This window comes from Thamnophis elegans, chromosome 5 (assembly GCF_009769535.1).
Source record: "Thamnophis elegans isolate rThaEle1 chromosome 5, rThaEle1.pri, whole genome shotgun sequence".
NCBI lineage: Eukaryota > Metazoa > Chordata > Lepidosauria > Squamata > Colubridae > Thamnophis > Thamnophis elegans.
This window is the reverse complement of record NC_045545.1, coordinates 63,216,464-63,240,042: the sequence shown is the minus strand read 5'-3', so window position 1 is coordinate 63,240,042 and position 23,579 is coordinate 63,216,464. Positions and strand designations below refer to the sequence as shown.

Sequence of the window (23,579 nt, the reverse complement as noted above, 5' to 3'; positions counted from 1 at the left end):
GCAGCATCACGTGACATATTAGGACTTTTTCCCCACTTTGCTAAACCGGGTGTGGGTGTGACACATCTAGCCCATGTGCCATGCACATCTACAACCCTGCTGTAGAGACTAATAGTTTGAATTCTTCTTTGCAAACTCTTTTTAAGTGTTACTCAGTGTCTGATTTGAGTCCTGATTGTATTGGGATGACTTGAGGTAATTGGAATATCTCCTGAAAGAAAACATTCTTCAGTTACTGAAATATGCTAGGATCCTGATATTCCCAAATCAACAGGATAGTGAATTCAATGCACTTGACTCTTACGCAAGTGTCAATGTAGCTTAAATTGTTGTTCTCTGTAACATATGCAAATGTTTAATGTGCTTGTGCTAGATATAATGATTTCACAATAAAATGAAGTGATCATGGCATGCAATGTCAGACACTGTACCAAACTTTATCTTAATACTGTTCTCCTCTTTTGCAGGTCAGCTGCCAAAAGCTATGTAAAAGCCCCTTCTTTGGCAAACTTAGACAAGGTGAACTCTAACAGTCTAGATCTCCCTTCCTCTAATGATCTCCATCAGATACATAGTGGTAAACTGCAAGAGTCACACCCAGCGACTGTAAATGTGGGCACCCATCTCACGTCATGCTTCACCCCAAGCCCTGCTCCAGTTCTTAACATTAACTCTGCTAGCTTCTCCCAGGGCCTGGAGCTCATGGGGGGCTACAGCATCCCCAAGGAAACTCGCATGTACTCCAAGCTTTCAGGATTGCACAGGAGCATGGAATCCTTACAGATGCCTATGAACCTGCACAATGCCTTCTCTGTAGGCAGCACTGCTGCACCTACCACTGCCTCTACGCCTCCTGTTGCTGCTGAGGAAGAATCCAGTGAGATGGCCTGGACTGGCAGCCCAAGAATTACACATCTGGAAAGGTAAAGGGAGAGAAATGGGTTACCTTTGCTGTGGGGAGAATATTTTCATGATAGTGTTCCATAAGAACTTTTACAAAGAGTCTTTTCACCTTAGACATGAAAGTCAGCTGGGTGACTTTTGGCCAGTCACTCTCAGCCAACTCACTTGTTGTGGGTAAATTGGACATGGAAGGTGTGTTGGATGTGTTCACTACCTTGAAGTTATTTATAAAATAATAAAGGCTGGATACAAATAAAAATATAAGTTCATAAGTAGGTGGCACCACTTACTCAATCTTAATTAATCTGGTAAAAGTGAAGCAAGATCAGGCCTGGATAGTTCTTGGATGAGAGGCTACCGGTAGTCCTCAATTTATGACTACAGTTGGGGCCTGGAATCTCAGTCATAGAATAAAGTGATTGTTAAGAAAGAATCCATGTGACTGCTTTGCTCAGTAACTTCAATTTTAGCTCTCCCAGTTGCAATCATTGAGCGACTGTATAGGTCATTAATTGGACAGAATAAAAGAGGTGCTTCCAAAGGAGGGCGGGCAGCTTTTTTCCTTGCATGGAAGGGACATCATGCACTGGAATGGAGAAGAAGCAGAGATCACAAAGATCCCATCTCCATCTCTTCAGCACTCTGCAGGAATTCCTTCCCTCCCTGTGTGGAAAGGAACTCAAACTGAAATTCTGAAGATTCAAACTTCATTTCAGGATAGTCCAGATTCTCCATCTATTAGCCTGGGGGGTGAAAGTCTACACCCCTCAGAGAGGGCCCGCAACTTGGGTGTCCTCCTGGATCCGCAGCTGACATTAGAACACCATTTGTCGGCTGTGACCAGAGGGGCTTTTGCCCAGGTTCGCCTGGTGCACCAGTTGCGGCCCTATCTGGACCGGGAGGCACTTCGAATGGTCACTCATGCCCTCGTCACCTCAAGGCTCGATTACTGCAATGCACTCTACATGGGGCTGCCCTTGAAGAGTGTTCGGAGACTGCAGTTGGTCCAGAATGCAGCCGCGCGAGCAATATCGGGGGTGCCTCGGTACACCCATGTTACACCTATCCTCCGCGAGCTGCACTGGCTTCCTATTGGTCTCCAGACACGCTACAAAGTGCTGTGATTACCTTTAAAGCCCTACATGGCCTGGGACCTGGATATCTGAGAGACCGCCTCCTGCTGCATACCTCCCAACGGCCGATAAGAACACATAGGCTAGACCTCCTCCGGGTGCCGTCGACCGGACAATGCCGGCTGGCGACCATTTGGGGGAGAGCCTTCTCTGTTGCTGTTCCGGCTCTGTGGAACGATCTGCCCGCGAGATCCGGACCCTTCCCACTCTCACGGCCTTCCAAAAAGCCATCAAAACCTGGCTGTTCCGGCAGGCCTGGGACTGTTGATCTATAAATCAGGTCCAACCTCCAGCCGAGCCAAATGTATGTTGTGTTTTTTAAACTGTTTTCGTTTCTCTCCCCTATTTTGTTATTTTTATTTTATCTCGTATTTGTAAGCCGCCCAGAGTCCTCCAGGATTGGGCGGCATATAAGCTCATTAAATTACGAATTGCGAATTATTTCTGCAGCCGAACAAAGAATTTATCACTTCACCCACTCTGCACATGGAAAGGGAGGGGAAACCTTTGGTAGGTGGAAGTAGCTTGCAACCTGCCAGCTTTCCCAATGACTTTCTGGAGAAGCCGGCAGAGAATATTGCAAATGGTGATTATTGATTGCAGGGCACTTTGCAAAAAGTATCCTACAAATAGGTTGCTAAGCCCCCAGATTATGATCATGTGACTGAAGCTGGAGTGATGCAATATTTTATGATGGCCAGAAGAATTTTACAGAGTGTAAAGCATTCTTTCCAAGCCATAATATCTTCAAACTGTCATTAAACAACCAGTTATAAATTGAAGAATACCAAGGCTTTAAGCTAGACATGAAAGTAAAAAAAAAAAGTCAGGTAAGAAGTTGTGCCAGTGCAAATCACTTCCATAGAGCCAAACAAATCACAAGGTATGATGTACACTTTCACCAGGTTCAAATCATGGCAGTTTTTACCTTTAGTTCAGAAGTGAGATGAAAAGATGAAAAAGGATTATAGCATTCCAATGCAGGAACAAAAGCCACCCTAATTTTTAATTTGTGATTCTTTTGTTTATATACATGGCAAAGTTGCAGTTGCCCAGCTGGTGCAAATACAGACTCTGGGCTTATGTGAAGCCTGATTGGGTCTATTCCCCAAAATTCACTATCAGTTTATTGCTTATCAGGCACCACAGCTGGATTCAAGCAAATAATGAACAAGCACTACTGCTCATTTTTTTTCCTGCAGCTCTAACCGTGACCGGAATACATTACCCAAGAAGGGGCTGAGGTAATTGTTATTTGTGTTACCTATTATTTATTATCAGTAAAATGGTAAAAAAATGTCTAGCTTCCTGTACTTATGAGAAAAGATCAAAGAAAATGTGAATTTACCTCATGCCACTACTGTATAACTATGAGCCAGTTGCATAGTCAGACTTAAGCAGCAAACAAGAGATTCTACAGCACTGGAAAGTCAGAAGGCCATAGCAAATCAATTCACTAAGGTAATTTATAATTATAGTCCACTCTTTTTCAGTTCAAATTATAAAATATTGGAGGTCTGGTTACAGCCTTGACTTCTTGACTCTGCTCTTGATCATATCTGATATAGCAATTCCAATTGTAATTCCAATATAGATTACATCAAGTTTCATTGAAATCAATTTAGACATAATTAGCAACTCTCGTGGATTTCAGTGGATCGATTCTGATTATTTCTCTGACCATATGTCTTTTTCTGAAAGCTGCAATTGAAATGTAATTGTATTATTGAAAAAGTTTTTTATTTTTTTTAAAAGTGAATGAGCAAGACTTTATTTTAAGCTAAAACTTCAGTTTACAAGTTCATAGTGATATAAAATACTTCTTTCTGTTGTTGAGTTCAAATATATACTAGAATAATTACATGCACTGTGACCTAGTCCTTTGATGGCTTACTTCAGAATCATTGTATTGATAAGAATTGAAACTCTAGTCTTGATTTATCTCTTTTTATTTATTTCCTTTGAGAATGATGTCTTGGTAATGATGATGACATATCCAGCATTCATAAGAAAATACCCAGCTTATTATCCTCCTGTGAGCCATGCCTCCTTAACATAATTTTAGAATTAGGACTTATTAGATTCTCCCTGAGCAATTGTAGTCAATTTACATTTTATAATTTTAGATTCCACTCTACTCTTTTAAACTGATTTATTTGAATATAAAAATTACACCATTAGATTTCAATAATGCCCCATATAGAGTCATGATTTTAATTTAATGTTTAATTAATGTTTAATTTTTAAAATCTTTTTATTGTAAACCACCCTGAGTCACTTAAATGAGACATGGTATAGAAATGCGATAAATAAATAAATTTCCAAGAAGAGAATGGTAAAAAAAATCCTGCCTAATGCAATAGGAACTGGCTAAATTAATTAGTACATCATTGTAGCACTTTTCAAATTACTTCCTTCAAAATGCTTCCAATCTCTGTCATTAATCCCGTCTCCATCTCTTGGTTTTGGTAGGTATCAAATCCAACCCCAGGAAGAGACCAAGGAAAGGCGACACTCACATACAATGGGAGGAATGCAAGAATCGGATGATGCCTCTGAACTACCCTCTCCTCCTGCTATCTCCATGCCACTGGTTGGGAAAACTCCACTCACAAATATTGGTTAGTCACCTTTCATTTTGCTTTTTTTAGAAGAGGAAACCTTAGATATCAATGGTTCTAAATCAATATTTAGAAACCAACAGAAGCTATGCCATTTTTCAAATTCTATTCCCTAATTTTCTTTTTTGTAGCATCTTTCTAGCCTACCCATAATGCAAAATAGGTTCATATCAGAAAAAACATGTTGCAAGAAATTTTAGAGATAGTTTGAATAGCCTATAGAAATTGGATAAGACAATGATTAAGGTGAAACTTCATATGAAAGCTTTTGGAAGCTTCCCCGTGTGACTAAACTAAATTTAAACCAAACATTTTTTTACCTGACTTTTCAACTTATTGCATCAACACAACAGTTTTTGGGACTCGTAGTCAAATTACAGATTGTGGTTTTTTTTAGTTATGACTACTGAATTGCTAAGAGCTCACAAGCTAAGAATATAGAATAATGTTGTACGCCACCCAAAGTCACAGTGTATAAGTTGAGCAGCCATATATAAATGTGTTTAATAACAAGATTATTGTGTGGAAAATTGGAGGAGTATTAGATATGTTCACCACCTTGAGTTATTCATTTAAAAAATAGGGGCGGAATATAATGTATCTAAATACAAAAGGCTTGATTTCAGGTTTGCTTAGTCAGTATGGGGAGCTTTTCCTAGCTTCCTCCAGGAGCCCAGAATCTTACAAATGTAGAATTCTTTGCTTCACATGTAGAATTCTTTGGTATTGTTTTAAGCATCTGTTTTTCAGAGTTCTGCCTCACCGTCTTGGGAATGGGGAAGGGTGGGGGTGGGGGTTGAAGAAAAGAAAAGAAAATGAACAAAACTGAAAAGTATGGGTATTTTTTCATTAGAGATAAATATGAAAAATAAATAGACAGTTATGGTACAAGTCTATTTTGCTTTTTATGTGCACTGAAAAGCAATGAGCTCCCTGAGAAATTTGAGCAAATTCAGTTCTCCAAGTAGGAATAAAGGTAATAAGATTTAAAGAATGATAATGAAAGATTGTACCTAAGAGGCTTAGGTTCCTTTGTACACGTATTATTTATTGTTGCTTCTTCTTTGCCTCTCCAGTTTAATACAAAAATAGAGTTTACTTTTTACTTTCGCAATTTTATTGTTGATGCAATGAATTTATCATCTGTCAATGGGCTTTAGTCAATGAAAATTATTTAAATAGGCCTGAGAGTCAAATATTTTCCCAAATCACCATAACAACCCAAGTCAAACTAGTAAAACTGACTATACAGGTGCAGATAAAAGATCTTATGCAAGGTGTGATGCACATTTAACTTGTCCTTATCTTTTCCCACCTCGATCCTGGCTGCTAGCCCCCTATATAGTGCTCCTTGCTTCCTAGACCCCATCCCTAGCTTTGAGCTGCTCTGACTCCGCTCTTCTCCCTGCCCCCTTCTCCTGCAGTGAGTCCCACGGCAGCCAACACCCCAAGGATCACCCGTTCTAACAGCATTCCTACTCATGACTCCACCTTCGAGCTCTACAACGCCTCCCCCATGGGCAGCACCCTCTCCTTGGCAGACCGACCCAAGGGCATGATCCGCTCGGGCTCCTTCCGTGACCCTGTGGATGATGGTGAGAGTCCTGCACCCAGCTAGGAGGATAAGAGTCTTCTCCATAATAATACATTAATTCTGCATATCAGAACTTCTCAAGAATACAAGCTGTGCTGGCAGGTGGCAGTGCAGGGAGTGGCTATTATTATTGTTATTTTTTTTTATGGGGCAGCAAAATAGAGTAAAGGATTAAAATAATCTGATCATCTGATTTCTTAGTTATGCATGCATGTCCAGTATCATCATTAGGATTTGGTAGTCAGGAATCACAGTTATATCAGTCTTGCATGAGCCATAGTTGGTTTCTAGCTTTATTATGGGTTCTTCTCCCTTTTTAAGACATATTTTTAAATGGGATTATGGTAACATTTCCAAATTGTCCAGAACACTTTACTATAAAGTAGCAGTCCTGAACATTTGCAACTTGGTAGCCTGGCTGGGGGGAGGGATGAGTACCAGTCTCATGAGTAGTGGGCTAAGGTATATGCACATGTGTGCAATGCTTGACTTTTTGCAAGTCACAAGTGTGCATGTGCACCAGCGTGCTGTTCATGCAGCTTGTTTCTGAATAGTAGTGGACCATGGCCTGGAGGTTGGGAACCCCTGCTACAAAGGAGACCGCACTGCCACCAAATGGTGATAAAGTACCAGTTTACAAGTAGATATGGGGATGAGGTTGCAATGAGGGATTGCCTACTACCATCTGGCCCTCCAGCGTGGTTTTGTATCTCTGGTTCTGTAGTTGCATGAAAAACATAACTTCTACTTTGGGAACTATACTTTGGCTTTTCTATCTTAATTTAAGTGAAAACTCCTACTCTAAGAAAAAGCATGAAACACAAAAACTTAAGATTTTCATCAGGATTTTTGTTTGCTCCAGGAAATCTTGTAACCAAGCATTCAGAAGTAAAATAATAATATTGCTGCCTCTGAAGTCTTCTGATCAGATTTCCCACCTTAGCCATCATGCAAAGTGTTGTTCACCCTCCTTTCTAGACATAGGACTTTCCTCCTCCCCGAACTGCCATCTTACCTTCCACCCATCCATGCTACTCCTGGATCACTTGGTGACCAATCATAATCCATCTGAAGGGCAGTTGAAGAACTTTGTGACAAGTCTCTCTCTTTCTCTCTTTATTACAGTTCATGGATCTGTGCTGTCCCTGGCTTCCAGCGCTTCGTCAACTTATTCTTCAGTAAGCTGTGCTCCCTTCATCTTTTACTCTATGCCCTTGATGGTGAACTTAAGGCATGCGTGCCACAGGTGGCACACAGAGCCCTTTCTGTGGGCATGCAAGCCATCAGCCGAGCTCAGCTCCACCGCGCATGTTGATTTTTGGGTCTCTGCTGCATATGTGCGGGGGGCAGGGCAGATGTGGGAGATGTGCGTACATGCATGGGGGGCACATGTGGGGGTGCAGCAGACAACACCGTGTCCCAGGAGGCTGCAGGGACGCATACTAGGTCCAAAATGGGACATGGAGGGGGTCGTGCGTGCATGTGGGAGGAGGAGCACGGGGCATCACACATGTGCAGGTGTGTGTGTGCTTGTGCTGCATGTGCATTGCATTATGGGTACAGGCACGTGCGTTTTCGGCACACGACGACAAAGAGGTTAGCCATATTTCACTTTCTCTGTGTTTCCCCGCTTCCCTAAAGTGATCTCTAGTCTTTCCAAGAGAAATGTACATAAAGTTGATAGAGGGTTTGGCATTTGTCACCATTGGGAACAGTAGCACTGTATAGCACTATACTTTGCAGTATTGCCATAAATTATAAGGTATAATGAGAAGAGGAGGCAGAGGAATGACATAACAGCAAAACAGAAAAATGTCTGCGCATATGCTGGGTTCTTTGCATGGCTGGTCACTTGTGTTGCCTGATCACTTGCATTGCCTGGGAATGCCTCTATTACTTTCACCCTAACTGCCTGCCTCTCTGTCTCTCCTCTACCCCATTATGTGCTGCCAGGCTGAGGAGAGGATGCAGTCAGAGGTACAGTAAGACCCTAACTTTACCTTCCCGTTGCTATTCTGCTCTTAACCTTGGTGGAGAGCCAGCAATCTTCCTGTTTTCTGACTTCCCCGCCTTTTTTCTCTTTCTCCTATAGCAAATCCGCAAACTGCGCCGTGAATTGGAGTCATCCCAAGAGAAAGTAGCCACACTGACAACCCAGCTCTCAGCCAATGTGAGTAGCCAAATTGGTACAGTAGTATAATGTTTACATGGAGTCTAAATGATTTTTTTTTTAAATTTCAGGAGTAAACCGATTATATACCTACCTACTATTATATTCACAAATAATTTTAGGCAAAGTAAAGAAATACAATGGAAGTTCAATTCTCAGTAGAGTTACTGGGCATCCCAGCAAAGCTTAGCTGTTCTAAACAAACGATCCATGTACTCCAGAGTTTTAACAGGATTGTATGCTGCGCAACAGCAATAAATATCACTGAACATTAGAGAGGATATTAAGCTTTTGTGTTTATCATGTTGCAACAGCACCCTCTCTTGGCCTTCTATTCTTCTACTAGTGCAGCACCTTTGAAACTTTTGGAACGTTGGATTATATTCATTCCACCACCTTCTGGAAGCTGATCCTGGAAATATTCTTTGATCTATGGTCTTCTGGAATGCTTTAAATTTTCAACAAAATTATTTTTCTCTCAGTTTAAGTAATCCCAGGTTATATCCAAATCTTTCTCCTACTCCTAAAACTTCTGCCTTACTTTCCACAATTTCCATTTTATCATTAATTTATTTTACATCTCCAATCAATTGTTCTACAGATTCTCAATCTTGTAAATGTCCTCTTTCACATTCCTTTTTATCTCTGCAAATCTTTCTTCCATTTCCTTTTTAAAGGCATCCAAACTATTGGTAACTGTTTCAGTCATTCTCTTGCCAAATGTTCTGCCATAAATCTGGCCTTATCTGTAATGAATCCCTGCTTTTTGTTCCTTTTTTGCTTCTTTTCCTATGGTTGCCAATTGTAATATTTATGGCCAGAAAGTAAAAGTATGTCAATTACTACGCTGAAAGTAATCTTCCTTGTTCTCTGTCTTTAACACTTTAGTCCCATTAGCTGTTTGTAAACTACAGTCATACTCCTATTACCCCTATTTCATTTCATAAATCTACTAAGTACCTACTTTCCTTAATACTAAACAATCAACATTCCCAAGAAGGTCAAGTCTGATTGTCTAGTTAATTTTACAATTTTTCAAAGACACTTTTTATCAAAGAAAAAAAATTCTTGTTTTCTAAAATTGCTCTCCTCTTTATTTGTTCCAAACATTCTTAACCACAATCTTGTTAAGCTTTTTGTTTTAAGTCAAAATCCTTTAAGATGGTTTAACAGAATAACAGAATTGGAAGATACCTGGAGGTCTTCTAGTCCAACCCCTGCTCAGACAGGAAACCCTATACATTTCAGGCTAATAGTTGTCCAATGTATTTTAAAAATCTGCAGTGTTATTTCTGGAGACAATCATTCCACTGATTAATTGTTCTAACTGTGGGAAATTTCTCCTTAGTTCTAGGTTGGTTCTCTCCTTGATCAGTTTCTATCTATTGCTTCTTATCCTGCCTTCAGGTGCTTTGGAAATAGGTTGCTCCCTTCCCCCTTATGGCAGGCCTTCAAATTTTGGAACACTGCATTATGTCACCCCCAATCCTTCTTTTCAATAGATTCGAATACGTAATTCCTGCAAATGTCTTCATATGTTTTAGTTCTAGTTCCCACTAATCATCTTTGTTGCTCTTCTTTGCACTGTTCCAGTGTCTGGATAGCTATTTTATATCATGGTGACCGAAACTGGATGCAGTATTTCAAAAAACTAGGCATACTCATGGTTGTCTTTATTCTTTGGTTCTGGTCAGAAGATCTCTCTCTCTCTCTCAAGTTGCAACATTAATATAAGGCTTTTGTAGATCAAATGTCCATAGAGGCTGCATAGTGGTTTTGAGCAGAGTAGCTATCCCAGAACACACGTGGATCATCTCTGAGCTCGTCTTTCCCCAGAGAAAATTTGCTACCTGCTGACCACTCTTTGTCACACTGTTGTCCCAACTCAAACAGATGCTTGTAGGGAACTAACCTGTCTAGATTCAACCTGGAGCCAGTGTCTGAAGTATCTTTGAAGCAAGCCAATATTCATGTCTGTATACTATCTGCAGCTCAGAACTAGCTATGGGAAGTGAATAATATAGAGTGAGATCAAATCCTACTGTTTAGTAGAGCTTTTAATTTGTGAAGCTCATTTTCACTCCTCTTAGTTACAGGTTCAGAGGTTTGGGACTAATTTTCATTCTCCTGCTGATAAAAAGTTTGTCAAACCATGATCTTAGTGTTATTTTATGTACTTTGATTGGGCTATGACTAAAATTGGCTCTTATTTTTCTTTCTAGGCTAACTTAGTAGCAGCATTCGAACAAAGTCTGGTAAACATGACATCCCGTCTGCGGAATTTAGCAGAGACTGCAGAAGAAAAGGTGAGTCATTAGATCAGAGAAGGGGAGAAGCAAAAAGTCACTTTAGTTTTCCTGTTGAAGAACAGTTTTTTAAAAAAAATTCTCAGGGCTGTAGATGGTGAAAGAAGAAGAAGAAAATTATAATTATAATTTAGTTCTCTTAGACAATTGATATTAGGCAATATGACTCAAGCTCAGCTAAAAGCAAAAATGTCCAGTATGGGGGGGGGGGGAGGAAACAATTCTGCTTCTGTGTCTACAGACTTGGATCATAAAACTTTCAGTTTTGTTTATATAATAATTTATTCTCCAGTATTGGGTATTTGTTAAAATATTAGTTTATACTTCTTCAATGAGGTGAATTACTATATAGAAAGGTAAAGTCTAATCTGTAGCCATGGTATTTCCCAGGGTCTCGTCTCAGGTGTGTCTCTACATAGCTTTTTCAAGATTAACCAAATTCATCCAGCTATTGCCACTTGATGACACAATTTACAATTCGGGGATCAAGGTACAGACTTCAAATACTTCCAGATCAATTAACATAAAACAAAAGAAAATTAATCAGTGTTGCTTATTTAATACTAGACACTTTTCAGTTTTTCCCATTTCTTAGAATAGGTTTTAGGCAGTCTACAGGTTAGGTTTTGATGGGTTTTTGCCCCAGTCATGTTATTGTTATTTATGTCTCTTTAAAAGACACAAAAATAAGTACAATAGGCATGGTAATCTTGGACTTCTGTGGTGACATCACTTCCATGAGGGCAAAGGAATGATAGCTCTACTAGCTTTGCTCAAGTTTCTGTGGTGAAGATCCTGAAAAAGGATGAGTAGAACCTGGAGGGATCAACAGAGAGAGGGGGAGCCCGAGTGCGAAGGAGTAAGCAAGCAAGCAACTTTCCTATCGGAAGAGGGAAAACCCCTTGAAATCACCAGAGAAGGAATCGGTGTCCATGGCCGATTTTGGGTGGTGACTGCCGCATATGAGGGAGAGAAAATAGCAACACAGCAGCATTGGTGAGAATATTTAAACAGCTAAAACGGCATAAATTCTATTAAAGACTCGTTGAGCTAGAATTCAAAGCTTTGAAGCCATCTGGATACAGCTCAATATCGTCAGTTACAAGGAGGGAAGAAAGCAAGCGATTCATGTAGCAATAGAAGGTTTGGAGTGACTTGAGAATGGAATGTAATAAGGATTGGAGGAGAGGACTGTTGGAGCGATCTGGACAATAAACAGAAATTGGAGCCAGACAAATCAGTGACAATAGCAAAAAAGGGGAGAGAACTATTTTGGAATACTCAAAAGAAAGTGGGGTGGTAGAAAAGCAAACATCGGACTTTGAAGAGGAAAACAAAAAGCCTATACAAAAGAAGAGTAACAGCGCCATCTAGTTGAGCAAGAAATAAGAACCAAATAACAACATACAGGACAAATCCTGCTGATGCAATCTGAGAATATTTTTTCGTGATCTCTGAATCGGATTTTAAAAATTGAAGGAGAACATTGAAAGAAGAAATATAAATGTAAAACTGAACTGTGGTGAGATAAAATATTGTTTGAATTGTATTGAACCATATTATATTTGGAAGAGAGAGTGTAGAGGATATATGAACTATTGGTGATACTTTGAAATTATCAACGTATAGATAACATAATATTATATAAGAACTAAATTAAGGATTTATTAATCTAAACATATGTATACCTTGAGAATATTTAAAGAATAGTGTTATAGTGTTGAAGTGGGGGTGATAGTTTGTAGTTATTAAAGAGACGATATAAGATTGTATACTGAATCAAATCAAGAATATATTGAATATGCATGAATATTGTGTGGATTGACTTGCATACAAACCTGAATATATAGAAATTAAGTTTTAGATTGTAGGAATGAATGATATTGAATTGAATTGAAATGTGCATGGAAGAGTGGAAAGTTCAAAGATTGAATGGACTGGTATAAGAGAGTGGAAACAAGTAGTGGGGCAGAGAGAGAAGTATATGTTATTGGGGGGGAAATTGTAAGGAAATTAAAATCAAAAATGACAAGTACAACAACAACAATTAGTAAAATGAATAGGAAGGCAGCATCCAATCCAGCATCAGCACATCTTCACCCTCAAACCAGCACACAACTGAGAGCACACTGAGTCTAAGGAAAGCGAACTCAACAATGAACATTTAGTGTATGTAAGATGCATTAGCAATGATACAAGAAACAATGCTGAAAAACACAAGAAACAATTACAAAAAAATCATGAAGGAACTAGGAGAAACCATGAAGAAATTAAACTAGAAATGGGAGAAATGAAGAGGGAGATTAGAAGAATAGATGATAGAATAGGGAAAATACAAAGTGAAATAACAAAAAATGAACAAAAAAATTCAAAAAGTAGAAAAAAAAGGCAAGAAAAAAATGGAGAAGAGAATAGAGATGGTAGATGAGAAGCTGACTACACTAAACAGACAATTAGGGGGAAAATAGTATTTTTGGAATTAGAAAAAGCTGGCTTCTTTCTGCGCTTTCAAATATAGTAGAAGAAAAAGGAGGAGGATTTAGGGGAAACAATTGCAGAGATTGTTGTGAATATATTGCAAAAAAAAAAAAAACAAGAAACAAGAAGGGACATAGGCGACGTGTATCGAATCCACACAAATTATGCCAGGAGACACAGGCTCCCAAAAGAAATCCATGTACGCTTTACTAGAAAATCGGTAAGAGATGAAGTATATAAGAAAGTGAGAGAAGAACAAATAACATATAAAGGAAGAGAGATACAAATTCTGAGACAAATCCCAAAAATAGTGAGAGACCAGAGAAGGCAATATCAGTTTTTTACACAACAATTAATAAGGTGCAATGTAATGTTCAGATGGCTTACACCAGAGGGAGTGATGATTACCTGGCAAGATAAAAGATATAAAATAGACACAGTCGATAAAGCGCATGAGTTTTTGAACATCACTTCACCATTGAGGAAGAACAAGAAAGTAGAGAGGAACCAAGAAGTAGAAGCCAAGAAGAACAGACAGTTGAAAACAGGGAGGGAGAAAGAGAAGAAAGAAGAAGACAAGAAAGAGAACAAATAGAACAGGAAGGTAGTAGAATAGGAATAGAGGCAAGAAATACAAGGAAACTAAGGGCGGCACACAAATAATACAATGGAACAAGAAATTAAGTTATTCTCACTAACTATAAATGGATTAAATTCATCGGAAAAGAGAAGGCAAACTTTGACTAGATTACAAAAAATAAATATGGACATAGTATGCCTTCAAGAGGTACATATCAAAAGCCAATATAACAAGCTACTAGAATATCCAAAGTTAGGAAAATTATTTACAAGACTAGCACAACAACAAAAAGAGGAATTGCAATATACATTAAAGAATGGGTGAACGCAAAAAAATATATGCAGATGAAGAGGGGAGGATTTTAATGATATAAATAAAAACAGAACAAAGAAAATTCTCACAGCAATATAAACCCCAAAATAAAAACCAAAAAGAAGTTTACAACAAAGTACACCAAAAAATAACAGAAATAGAATATGGTTTTTTTAATGGTTTTATTAAACACTTATAGGCCGCCCTTTTCCCTGAGGGGACTCAGGGCGGCTTACAATAATGAGGAAGGGGAGTGCAAGACAAGACATAAAAGAAAATGTGAGTAAAAATAAATAACAATAAAAGCACAACATTCACTCGGCATTTGGGCAGGGAGAGAGTAAGGTCCTATCCCCAGGCCTGACGGGATAGCCAGATCTTAAGGGCCGTGCGGAAGGCCTGGACGGTGGTGAGGGTGCGGATCTCCACGGGGAGATTGTTCCATAGCGTCGGAGCTGCAACTGAGAAGGCTCTCCTCCGCGTAGTCGCCAGTCGGCACTGACTGGCGGATGGAATTCGGAGGAGGCCTACCCTGTGCGACCTGATGGGACGCAGGGAGGTAATTGGCAGAAGGCGGTCTCTCAAATAGTCAGACCCACTACCATGGAGCGCTTTGTGGATGGTAAGTAGGACCTTGAAGTGCACCCGGAGATCAACAGGTAGCCAGCGCAGCTCACGGAGGATCGGTGTTATGTGGGCGAACCACAGTGCGCCCACGATCACTCGCGCAGCTGCATTCTGGACTAGCTGAAGTCGCCGGATGCTCTTCAAGGGCAGCCCCATGTAGAGCACATTGCATATATTAGGATATATGTCTAATTGGCGACTTCAATGCTATAACAGATATCAATGATGACTACAAGAGTAACAAAAGAAATAAGAAAAAAAGAATGCTACCATTTACCTTTTTCGAAATGGTGCAGGAACAAGCCTGAAAGATGTATGGAGAGAAAAGAACATAGGAAACAAACAATTTACATATTATTCAAATCCCCACAAATCATGGTCAAGGATAGATATGATTTGGTCAACCCAAGAATTGAGAAGAGATACAGAAGAGATTGAAATAATGATAAAACACCTGGGCAGATCACAACCCAATAAAAATAACATGGAAAGGACCAAAAAAGAAAAAGAGATGGACAATGAATCATAGAATATTGAAAGATAAAGAATATATAAAAATGATAGAAAGGGAATTGAAACTTTTCTACAAAATAAATAAGAAAGAAGAAACATCATTACAAAACCTAAGGGACACCACAAAAGCTTTTACAAAAGGGTTGACAATAGCATATTTGGCAAGAAAAACAAGGAAAAGAGACAAAAACAAGAAACATTAGAGAAAGAACTTAAAAAATTGGAAATGGACCTGCAAAAAAATCTACAAGAAGCAAAAATAAAGGAGAAAAAAAACTAATAAAATACAAATTAAATTTGATGACACAAGGAGAGATGGCCCAAAAAATTAAATTTGCAAAACAGAACTATTTTGAAAATGCGAATAAACAAGGAAGATGGTTAGCACACAAATTGAAAAAAGAAAAAGAAAAAAGAATAATACATCACTTACAAGATGAAAGGGGAAACATACAATACCAGAAAGAGGAAAAAAATATAGTACAGAAATTTTTTGAGAAACTGTACAGTAAAGAAAATATATTATCACCTCTATTATTTATACTAACACTGGAAGTTCTATTAATAGAAATTAGAAACAATCAAGAAATAAAGGGATTAAAAATTTAAAAAGAGGAATGTAAAACATAGGCATTTGTGGATGATGTGGTATTCATATTAGAGGATCTATTAAAATCGGGAACTAAATTAATTTAAAAAATAGAGGAATTTGGTAAGATAGCGGGACTTAAAATTAATAAGAACAAAACAAAGATCATTACGAAGAATTTCACCAAGAAACAAGAGCAAGAATTAGAGGAAAACATGGGAATGCAAATAGTAAAAAAAGTAAAATATTTAGGAATTTGGCTGACAGGGAAATGCTCAACAATTAAGGAAAATAATTATGTTAAAATGATTCAAAAAATTAAGAAAGATCTGGAAAATTGGAGGAAACTACAAATATCATTAAGGGGAAGAATTGCCATCGTTAAAATGTATATACTACCAAAAAATTTATTTTTATTTCAGGTGGTACCGATTAGCCTAGGGAAAAACTTTTCATAGATTAAAACAAATTAATTGCACATTTATTTGGTCGGGGGAAAAAAACCCACGAATTAAATTAAAATTGTTACAGGACAGAAGAGAAAAAGGAGGATTTGGACTTCCCAATTGGGAGCTTTATTATCAAACAGCGGCTCTCACCTGGCTAAGGGACTGGATTAATCTAAAAAACAGAAGATTACTAACAATAGAAGGTTATAATTTGGAACTGGGTTGGCACGCCTTCATCTGGGATAGGAAAGACTAAATTCATAGCTATTTCCAAAAACATTTAATTAGAAAAGCTCTACTACAAATATGGTTAAAAATCAAAACAAAACACTACAACAAAATCCCAATCTGGCTATCCACCATGGAAGCTCTGATATACCCGAATGTATTGGACATAAACAAAATAATAAGATATAAAGACATATTAGACAACCAAGAAAGACTAAAAACAAGGCAAGAATTGAAAGACGAGGGAATAGATGGCTGTGGCCCGATCTACAAATAGGCAAGGTATAAAAAAGACAGGGAAAGGGATGGATTTTACAAGAAGCCGCAAGAGCTGGATAAAATTCTACAGGGAACTGAAGAAAAATTGATTAAAAAATATATCACTATTTATTAAAATTCAAAATGGAAGAAGAAACTGTGAAAGAAACAATGATAACATGGGCAATAAATTTGGGGTATAGTATAGAATTGGTGGAATGGGAAAAAAATTGGGAAATAAACTACAAATTAACGATAGCAATATAGAGAGAACATGTACAAGATATTCTACAGATGGCACCTTCCACCAGCGAGAATTGCGAAAATATTCCAGAGTGTTCACTTATCTGTTGAAAATGCAACCAACAACATGGAACATACTACCATATGTTGTGGAAGTGCACTCTGTGAAAAAGTATTGGGGGGAAAAAATAAAAGATTGGCTAGAGGAGATTACTAGACACCACTAAAACTGGAATTATTTCTGTTAGGAATTATAAAAGGAAATTATGAAAAAAATAGATACTTAATTCTATACATAATTACGGCAGCGAGAATTACATTCGTACAAAACTGGAAAAATAATTATACACCAACAGAAGAAAATGTAATAAAAAAATATTGGAATGTGCAGAGATGGATAGGCTCATGAAAGAACTAAAAGAGAAAGAAGAATCTGAATACTACTCCGTATGGGATTTATTGTACAATTGGCTAGAAGAAAAGGTGGAGGAAGCAGGAAAGCAAAAAAGAAAGGAAGAAAGATCAACAAATCAATAGACAACTACAAAACCGGAAAATGATTAAAAGATAGCAATATGAGATAGACTATACCAAATAAATATTATACAAAATGACAAATGTAGCAAAAGCTGTTATACATAAAATATATAGAATACTATATATAGAATGAAAAAGTATGAAATAATGTAAATATTATTATATAAAGTTATAGTTATAAAAGATTTATTTGCATAGATAAAAGAATCACAACAGATATGTAAAAAATATAATGTGTTGCAAAGATGTGGTTTGTACAAATAAAATAAAATAAAATATTTAAAAAGTAATCTTTTTCTCATGCTTAATTAGCTGTTTTACTGAAAGAAAAACTAGGACACTATACGCAGAAAATTAAACCATTCTTCCCTGAAAGAAACATTAGGATGGTATTGTTTTAAGAAATTAAAATCCTGATTAGATGCAGCTTCTTTGTACTGTTTGGAATATAAGAAAAATGGCTTTTCCCTAATATTACTCAGAAGAATTCTTAGTGAAAGAATAAAACCCAAGGCATTAATACATTATGCAATGTCTTCTAGGACACTGAGTTGTTGGATTTGCGGGAAACTATTGATTTCTTGAAGAAGAAGAATTCAGAAGCCCAGGCTGTTATCCAAGGGGCCTTGAATGGAACTGATATTACACCCAAAGGTGAGGACAGCGGTTGATGCTCAGGATCCTTGAGGATATTTTTATCAGCATCTTCCCTATGATAGATTTGGTGTACATTTGTGTGTGTCAACATCAGTCAATATCCGAATCTATTAGGCAGCAGGGAAAACAATATTCATCTTCCTCTAAATATAGGCAACCAATTCCTGGTTTTAAATGCGTATTGCACTTATACATCTCTTTCCCTAGTATTCTCCACTTCCCTATTTTGAATCTTGAGTTGGTATCTTTTAGAAAAATATGCTGATTGCTTTTCACGCAGAATCCTAACCTTTCTGAGATAATATTAAATTAATGGAAAGAAGCACATACATTCTGAATGGTTTTTTTTCTTTTCCTTGTTGTCCAGAACTACGAATCAAGAGGCAAAACTCATCAGATAGTATATCCAGCCTGAATAGCATCACCAGCCATTCTAGCATTGGTAGTAGCAAAGATGCAGATGCCAAGAAGAAGAAGAAGAAAAGCTGGGTAGGTCAAAAGAGAAGTGAAGCCAAGGACAATTAAGTTTACTTCTACAGTTTATGAATATGAAATCCTGCAGTGTTTTGTCAGAATAGGTAATAGAATGATAATCATGGTTATTCCAGAATTCTTTTCTATAGCAGTAGCTACACCTGCTTGGAGAAAATATTTCTGACAGAATTTTAGTTTGCAATATTTTGCTCTTGAATTCAAATATAAAGTTGCTTGCTGCAGGTGGAATTCATCCACTGCTAAACTATAGCCTATGAAGTATACACCAATCATATTTAATTATGATGATCAGGGGAAGTGACGTCTATATCATGGATTTTTATTAAAAACAAACACATGCACTTAAAAAGTACCCAATATGCATTTTTTTCCTGCCCATTCAATCCCATCTCGAACTTTTAACTATTTGATGTTTTTCTGTTCTCATTCCAACAGTTTGTTTTGAGCCAGCATATAGAACAGAAAAGTCTCAGTTATTTGGCTTCTCTTTAAACAGAAAAAAAGAAAAGTAATTGAAGTGAAACATTTTGAGCTAGAGAATAATGTACAATTATTCTTAATTCTTCACAACTTTTTTTTTTGCATGACAAGTCACTATTTGTGCTTCTAAAGTGAGTCCTTATTTTTTTCTGTATGTTATCCTTACAGCTCTGGTATTTCCCCACTGTTCCAAGGAGAGCTATACCCCCAGCTCTCTGCCCAGTATGTGTGTCTTCCCTTTAGGAAGACTGGATAGGAGTCTGTTCTGCCTCTGTATGCTGAACATCCCTGCTTCTTCTGGGCAGGGAGCTCTGAGCTGAATGCATGATTAAGTCTTGCTCTACTGTTTTTTCCCTTTTCTTCCTTCAATGCTGATCTACAACACTCTTTTATTTTCAGGTATATGAGGTAAGCTTGGAACTTCCCTTCCACCTTCTTCCCAGACCTTTCCTTATGTTTTACTCCTGATTGGTCACTCCATTGTACATGGGACAACTCAACACTTGTGAAACTAACCGTCCCATTTGCTCATATACTTGCACTGCCAAGTCATACTGTAAGAGGCACTGCACTGGGATTGGGGGAAAGTTTCATATCTGTTGATAATATTATCTTGAATCTGCCCTAATTCACTCTGAAAAACATTGTTCTTTTCACAAATCAGTATTTGTTAATCACTTCCCATTTGTAGTTTGTTTTTAAAGACTGCTTTCCAGTCTTATCGTATATAGAAGCATATTATAGTTGTCATAAGACAGGGGTGTCAAATTCAAGGCCCGGGGGCCAAATCCAGCCCACCGGATACTTAGAATTGGCCCATGGGGCCTCCTTGGAAACAGTGAAGGACTGACCTGCAGTGCCTCTATCAGCAAAAACAGAGATTGGGAGGGCTGCGTACAACCCTCATGAGCACTGTTTTTGCTGGCAGAGGGTTGCAGGAGGCTGTTGCAGTCAAAAACAGAGCTCGGGAGCCCGTTTTTGCTGGCAGAGTGCTTAGGTCCACCTCAGCCTCCCCCCCCCCCCCGACATGAGTAATGTTGAGCTGGCCATGCTCACCCTAGACACACACACACACGCACACACACCAAGATCAAACACAACCCTAATGCAGCCCTCAATGAAATTGAGTTTGACACCCATGTCATAAGAGAAGGAAGTATATTTAAATGAATAGATTTAAGTATCTATCTTTTTCATCATTAAATATAGTTCTACAGGTAGCTGAAGAGCGAGAAAGTGCACAAGTTAAACAATTCTTCTCATGTTAAGGAAAAGTTCCCAATGTAGAAATGATTGCATTAACTAGAGGTGTAATATCAATAGTGAATTTTTTGATAAGTGGCTAAAATTTTTTTGTTGAGGGATATAGTAAAGCGATTTAAATAAATAATAACAAAGTCACCCCAGTAATTTGATGATGCTTCTCATATTCAATATTAGTTCTGTTTGGGTCTCTTGATACTTAGGCGTATTTAGTTTCAATGACCCAAAAACAAGATTCCAAAACCTATGACAGTTCTTTTATTTCTTTGTGGGCAGATCTTATTAGGAATGTTTCTGCCAGGCAAGACCTACATCCTTAAGTGGAAACAGATCCATTGCTCTTACTAGTGAGGTCAGGTATTGTTCGTGGAATATCCAGGCAGGATTCCAAGCATTCACAGCTTGCAGCAGGCTGAAATGAACCAAATGCAAGTTCTAGAGCAGTGTTTCTCAACCTTGGCCAACTTGAAGTCCACAGGACTTCAAGTTGGCCAAGGTTGAGAAACACTGTTCTAGAGGGTCTAAGACAAGTCCCCATGGCCAACTTGCCATGGCCAACTTACCGTGGGACAGGTTGCTGTGGCCAATTCATCACAGGACAATTTGCTGTAGAACAAGAGTTACACTAATATTGAAGAAATGGTGGAATATAATCATTAAAGAAAGGATTCCCAAGGAGGGACAGAATGAAATGTGCATGACAAAAATTAAAATATTTTTTTAATTATTTTAAATAATTAAGTTAAATTGTTGAATTGTTCCATGGTGAGTTGTCCTGCGGTGAGCTGGCCATGGCAAATTGGTGGTGGTGAGTTGGCCATGGCAAGTTAACTGTGGTCATTTGGCTGTGGTGAATTCCCATTCCGAGTCCTAGATACTAGTAACTGCCATTTGAAGCTAAACACACAAATCCCTGAGTTAGTTTTCTTCCCCTTTTGCTTCAGAGACTGGAAGGGAGAAAAAAAGCATTTCTGTGATGTGCCCCAAGAATTGGGTTAATGGGCAAATTAGAAGTATGATAATTAGAATAAACCCTATTTTCCATTACAGTGCTATCTTCACCCATTACAGTGGCTGTTTCTCCTGCTACTGTCTTAATACACATGTGAATTGATGCTTGTTTTGTGTCTGTGTGAGTGTGTGTGTGCATGTTGCATGCTCTGCCTGAGCATGATTAAAGTCATGCATTACTTAGTCCTTCCACGAGCGAAGCATACAACTATTTTCTTATTTTAAAAATTTTTTTTTTACAATATGCTTTGGGAAAAAAAGTCTGCTTCTTTTGTCTTTTAATAGCAAGACTTTGGAGTGCAAGATGAATATACTCATCTCTGATGGATATCTTTCCATTAAAACTCGAAAGAGCTTATAGTGTCTAAGGGCAAAGGAAGCCACCTAGCCTTATTTGTAAATGTGATAAATCAGTATCAGATTTCAAGAAAGATAGGCATGGAGAATTGACTGTCAGAGCATATTTAAATTCCAAATGTATAATGTCAGGAGGATAGTGCTTTATAACTGGATGAATTTATAAGCATCAGAAGGGTCTATTAACACCCAGTAAGCTTAGAAAATGTGACTGTTTGATGTTGTGGCATTTTACAAATATTGCAGGTAATCCTTGACATGATCAGCAATACTGCAAAATCATGTTATTATTCCTTCCTGTTCCTTCTCTGACTAAGACAGGAATAAAATGGTGCTCTTAACAGAATGATTTAATGATAGAACTAATGTCTGAATAGAAGGGACGTGGTGGCTCAGTGGCTAAGACGCTGAGCTTGTCAATCAGAAAGGTCGGCAGTTCGAATCCCTAGTGCCACATAATGGAGTGAGCTCCCGTTACTTGTCCCAGTTTCTGCCAACCTAGCAGTTCAAAAGCATGTAAAAATTCAAGTAAAAAAAATAGGAGCCACCTTTGGTGGGAAGCTAACAGTGTTCCATGCGCTTTCGGCATTTAGTCATGCCCTCCACTCTTTAGCTTTGAAACGGAGATGAGCACCGCCCCCTAGAGTCTGGAACCACTAGCACATATGGGTGAGGGGAACATTTACTTTTAATATCTGAATGTGTAACAAATAGAGTGCATGTTATCAATACAATGACTTCTTTCCTGTCATGGTGACAAGAAGAAATGCATGAATTCTGTTTCCCTTTCCTTTAATTTCCTTTAATTTTTTTAAAAAATATTATAATTCCTCAGATAAAGATTTTAAATTTATATTTATATCTCTTTTTTTGGCTATGATAGACCTATAGACATACAAAAAGTTCCCAAGCAATGACTAGATCCACCGAGATGTGGTTACTACCACTAGAACCTTTTGCATGCTCAGATTTTCCTCAGCATCTTTTTTCCTCTGCTTTGAAAAAAGCAACCATGTGATCCAAGGAATCAATTATGGCATGTTTATAATAAACTTGTAACTGAACCATGTTCCTAAATAGCCACAGGGAAGCATAGGCTCTTCTGAGACAAGTCTTGTCTACTCCTAAGAATCCCAGTTTCCATAAAGAGATAGTGGTAGTGCATTATAATTAGATTATAAACCTGTTGTCCAAGTGTCATTCTCTTCATCTTTTAAGATTTTTGTGAAAAGATAAAACCCTACCCTCACTTGTTTCCCACGAGAAGCAACAGTTCTTGTTGCTAAAATTCCAGAACACTTTGAACTAATCTCCTTCTGATACATTAGACATACATGACAATGGCAGCAATTCTATATAAGATTTCAGTTGATCTGTGTCATTGTTGTTGCTGATTATTGACTCTAGTGCATGTTCAGACATGTCCAGGTTTCAGTCTTGGACATGTCTGAATATGGTTTACTTTATTAGTGTGCAGAATAAGGTCATTTATTTATGTTCCTAAAGTAGCTGGTTGGGGGTGTGGAGAGAAGGACCCACCACATATCTGCATTTTCCCTAACCTGCAAGAGATACATTATTGCTTTGGAATCTCAAGACATGCTGGGCTGTGTTTCTTTCAAGCAAACTTTCTTTCAAACAAGCAAGGTTTATATATTTAGCTTCCCGCAAGGACTCAGATTTATGGTTTCCAATCATGCAAGTCGTCTGGTTCTTTTCATGGCAAGAGATAATAATAGTGACATTTAGAATAATTTCACTTCCTTGCCAGCAGC

General features: G+C 38.0%; 1 protein-coding gene across 1 annotated transcript in view; it reads left to right on the top strand.

Moving 5' to 3' along the window:
• The window catches only part of NAV1 (neuron navigator 1), a 216,730-nt gene that overhangs the window by 170,288 nt on the left and 22,863 nt on the right, over positions 1-23,579 (top strand). Inside the window, 10 exon segments of the mRNA XM_032218374.1 lie at positions 468-923; positions 3,239-3,280; positions 4,509-4,657; positions 6,082-6,252; positions 7,377-7,429; positions 8,205-8,228; positions 8,344-8,421; positions 10,644-10,727; positions 18,084-18,195; positions 18,566-18,687. Coding sequence (XP_032074265.1) covers positions 468-923; positions 3,239-3,280; positions 4,509-4,657; positions 6,082-6,252; positions 7,377-7,429; positions 8,205-8,228; positions 8,344-8,421; positions 10,644-10,727; positions 18,084-18,195; positions 18,566-18,687 — 1,291 coding nt within the window.